This window comes from Corvus hawaiiensis, assembly GCF_020740725.1.
Source record: "Corvus hawaiiensis isolate bCorHaw1 chromosome 37 unlocalized genomic scaffold, bCorHaw1.pri.cur SUPER_37e, whole genome shotgun sequence".
Lineage (NCBI taxonomy): Eukaryota > Metazoa > Chordata > Aves > Passeriformes > Corvidae > Corvus > Corvus hawaiiensis.
In genome coordinates this window covers 1-4,275 of record NW_025963266.1, presented here as the reverse complement: position 1 = coordinate 4,275, position 4,275 = coordinate 1, and the positions used below count along the sequence as shown (strand labels likewise).

Genomic DNA, 4,275 nt, shown 5'->3' with positions numbered 1-4,275 from the left:
GGGGGCGGCGCCCCCCGGGGCCGGGCGGGGGTCGAGGGCCGGGGGGGCCGGGGGGGGGCCGGGCGGGGGGCGCTCACGGAGCCGCCATGATGGAGCGGGGGCCGCGCGCCGCCGCTTCCTCCCACAGTGCACCGCGCGGGGAGGGAGGGGGCGGGGCCGGAGCGGGGCCGCGCCGCGGCGGGAGCGCGGGGAGAGGGGCGGGGAGGGGGCGGGGCCGAGGGGAGCCAATAGGATGCGAGGGGCGGGGCCGAGGCGTGTCCATAAAAGGGAAAGGGGCGGGGCCAGCGGCCGGGACGGACAGTGTCTGCGGCGGGGAAAGGGGCGGGGCCAAGCACGGCCGGAGACGGCGAAAGGGGCGTGGCCAGAGAGTGGCGGGAGCGCTGAGGGGGCGGGGCCAAGCGGCGGCTATAGGCGGAAAGGGGCGGGGAAAGGGGCGTGGCCACGCTTTTTCTATAGGGGAAGGGGCGGGGCGAGCAACGGCGGGAGAGAGGGGAAGGGCGGTGCCTATAGGAGGCAAAGGGGCGGGTACGGGCCGGGGGTGTCCCCTATAGGGGCGGGGCGATGTGCGGGGCTCAGCCCGGCACCGGGGGTTCCTGGGGGGAGCGGGGTGCGTCTGGAAGGTGCCAGGGCAGAGCAAGGAGCGGCGGGGTTTTACAGGAGGACGGCTGAGAACTGGGAGCTCCTGAGGGATACCGGCGCCAACTGGGACGTACTGGGAACGACTGGGAGCTGCGGTGCGTGGGAGACGCCTCTTCCCGCGGGGCGGAACCGAAACGCTGCACTCACCCGGGCTCTTTTTGCTGTTGCACCCGCCAGAGGACGCTTTTCACCGGCGCACTTCCGCTCCAGCACTTCCGCCTTCTTCTGTGGCGACGGAGCGGGCGGTGAGGGGGGACGCGGGCCCCAAACGCCTCCGGGACCCCCGGAACCCTCTCTGGGCATCGCCCTTTGGTGATTTTACACCTCCGGAGCCTCGCGGAGCTGCGGCGGGCGCTGAGGCGCAGCCATGACCCGGCACGGCAAGAACTGCACGGCGGGGGCCGTGTACAGCTACCACGAGAGGAAGAAGGACACAGGTGGGAGCGGGGAAAGGGGCGCGGGGCTGCCCCGGGAGGGGACGCGGGGCTGTCCCGGGAGGGGACGGGGCCCGCAGCGTCCCCCTGGTGCTGTTCCCGCAGCGGCCTCGGGCTACGGGACTCAGCGGGTGCGGGTCGGGCGCGACGCCATCAAGGACTTCGACTGCTGCTGCCTGTCCCTGCAGCCCTGCCGCGACCCCGTGGTCACGTGAGGGAGCCCCAAAAACACCCCCAAAACCACCCCAAAATAACACCCGGACCCCCCAAAACAGCACCGGGACCTCCTAAAACGGTCCCAGCTTTGGCGCGATCTCGTGGTCACGTGAGGGAGCCCCAAAAACACCCCCAGAAACACCCCAAAATAACACCGGGACCCCCAAAACAGTCCCAGCCCTGCTGCGACCCCCGTGGTCATGTGAGAGAACCCCAAAAACACCCCAAAAACACCCCAAAAATAACACCGGGACCCCCCAAAACAGTCCCAGCCCTGCTGCGACCCCGTGGTCACGTGAGGGAGCCCCAAAAACAGCTCCGGGACCCCCGAAAACACCGCGGGACCCCCAAAAACACCCCCAAAATAGCACCAGGACTCCCAAATCCCCCCAAAAATAGCACCGGGACCCCCAAAACCACCGCGGGACCCCCAAAACCAGCCCCAAACCAGCACCGGGACCCCCAAAAACAGCACCGGAACCCCCCAAAAACAACCCCAAAAACAGCCCCGGGAGCCCCAAAAACACCCCCAAAACAGCACGGGACCCCCAAAACAGTCCCAGCCCTGCCACAACCCCGTGGTCACGTGAGGGAGCCCCAAAACCACCCCAAAAACAGCACCGGGACCCCCAAAACCAGCCCCAAAACGGCACCGGGAGTCCCAAAAACAGCTCCGGGACCCCCAAAAACAGCCCCAAAATAGCACCAGGACTCCCAAATCCCCTCAAAACACCTCAAAAACAGCACCGGGACCCCCAAAACCACCCCAAAATAGCACCGGGACCCTCAAAACAGCACCGGGACCCCCAAAACCAGCCCCAAAATAACACCGGGACCCCCAAAACCAGCCCCAAAACAGCACCGGGACCCCAAAAACAGCCCCAAAACCACCCCGAAATAACACCGGGACCCCCAAAACCAGCCCCAGGACCCCCAAAAACACCCCCAAAATAGCACCAGGACTCCCAAATCCCCCCCAAAACACCCCAAAAACAGCACCGGGACCCTCAAAACAACACCGGGACCCCCCCAAACACCCCAAAATAACATTGGGACCCCCAAAAACAGCACCGGGTCCTCCAGAACCCCCCCAAAACAGCACCGGGACCCCAAAAGCAGCCCCAAAAACCACCCCAAAATAACACCGGGACCCCCCAAAACAGTCCCAGCCCTGCCGCGACCCTGTGGTCATGTGAGGGAGCCCCAAAAACACCCCCAAAACCACCCCAAAATAGCACCGAGACCCCCAAAAACAGCTCCAGGACCCCCAAAAACAGCTCCAGGACCCCCAAAAACACCGCGGGACCCCCCGAAAACATCGCAGGAACCCCAAAACCACCCCCGAAATAGCACCAGGACTCCCAAATCCCCCCCAAAACACCCCAAAATAACACCGGGACCCCCACAACAGCCCCAGGACCCCCCAAAAACACACTGGGACCCCCCCCAAAAACACCCCAAAATAACACTGGGACCCCCAAACCCCCCCCCCCCCGACCCTCAAAACCTCCCTCAAATCCCCCCTGCAACCCCCCAAACCCCCCAGGAACCCCCCCAGGACCCTCAAAACCTCCCCAAAATCACCCCTGGGACCCCCCAAACCCCCCCCCGGACCCCCCAAAACCCCCCAGGAACCCCCCAGGACCCTCAAAACCTCCCCAAAATCACCCCTGGGACCCCCCAAACCCCTCCCAGGACCTCCCAAAATCCCCCAGGACCCTCAAAACCTCCCCAAAATCACCCCTGCAACCCCCCAAACCCTCCCAGGACCCCCCAAAACCCCCCAGGACCCCCCAAAACCTCCCCAAAATCACCCCCGGGACCCCCCAAACCCCCTCTCAGGACCCCTCAAAAATATTGGGGTTCTCCCAACAACCCCCAGGAAACCCCTGGACTCCCAAAATTTCCCCCCCCCAAATTTTGGGGACCCTCCCCCCCCCCCATTACCCTCCCACCCCAACCTCCCCCTTTCACCCCTCCCATCTCAGGATGCCTGAACCCCCCCAAAATTTGACCTTTGGGAGTCCCCCAAACCCCACAAGACCCCCCCCAACCTATTAAACCCTGTCCAAAATATTTTGGGGTGCCCCTGACCCCCCCTTTTCCCTTCCCCCCAGCCCCGACGGGTTCCTGTACGAGCGCGAGGCCATCGTGGGGTTCCTGCTGCACCGCAAGGCTCAGATCGCCCGCGAGACCAAGGTGGGGCTCCCCAAAACCCCCTGGGGGTCCCCGAAACCTCGGGGGGGTCCCCAAAAGCTCTGGGGGTCCCCAAAAGCTCTGGGTTTTGGCATTTTTCCGTTCGTGTTTAATCACGGGAAAGGTGAGGGGAGAAAAGGGAGGGAAAGGTGAGGGGAGAAAAGGGAGGGAAAGGTGAGGGGAGAAAAGGGAGGGAAAGGTGAGGGGAGAAAAGGGAGGGAAAGGTGAGGGGAAAAGGGAGGGAAATGTGAGGGGAAAAGGGAGGGAAACGTGAGGGGAGAAAAGGGAAAGGTGAGGGGAGAAAAGGGAGGGAAACGTGAGGGGGGAAAGAGTGGGAAAAGTGAGGGAAGAAAAGGGAAAGGTGAGGGGAGAAAAGGGAGGGAAACGTGAGGGGAAAAGGGAGGGAAAGGTGAGGGGGAAAAAGGGAGGGAAAGGTGAGGGGGGAAAAGGGAAAGGTGAGGGGAGAAAAGGGAGGAAAGGTGAGGGGAGAAAAGGGAGGAAAGGTGAGGGGAGAAAAGGGAGGGAAAGGTGAGGAGAAAAGGGTAAGAAATTTGAAGGGAAAAAGGGTGGGAAATGGGGAAAAGGGAGGGAAGTGTGAGGGGGGAAAGGAAGAGAAAGGTGAGGGGAGAGGAAACGGCAGGAAATGTGAGGGCAAAAGGAGGGAAAGGTGAGGGGGAAAAGGGTGGGAAATGGGGAAAAGGGAGGGAAGTGTGAGGAGAAGAGGGAGGGAAAGATGAGGGGGGAAAAGGGAGGGAAACGTGAGGGGGGAAAAGGGAGGGAAACGTGAGGG

The 4,275-nt window shown here is 63.4% G+C and overlaps 1 protein-coding gene across 1 annotated transcript; it reads left to right on the top strand.

Moving 5' to 3' along the window:
* Positions 1–596: 596 nt before the first annotated feature.
* Positions 597–3,609, top strand: LOC125320817 (nitric oxide synthase interacting protein; the record flags this gene model as incomplete). The annotated part of the gene is made up of 3 exons (XM_048293247.1): positions 597–1,076; positions 1,179–1,284; positions 3,407–3,609. Coding segments are annotated over exons 1-3 (379 nt in total), but the record flags the coding sequence as incomplete, so codon positions are not given.
* Between the last annotated feature and the right edge of the window lie 666 nt (positions 3,610–4,275).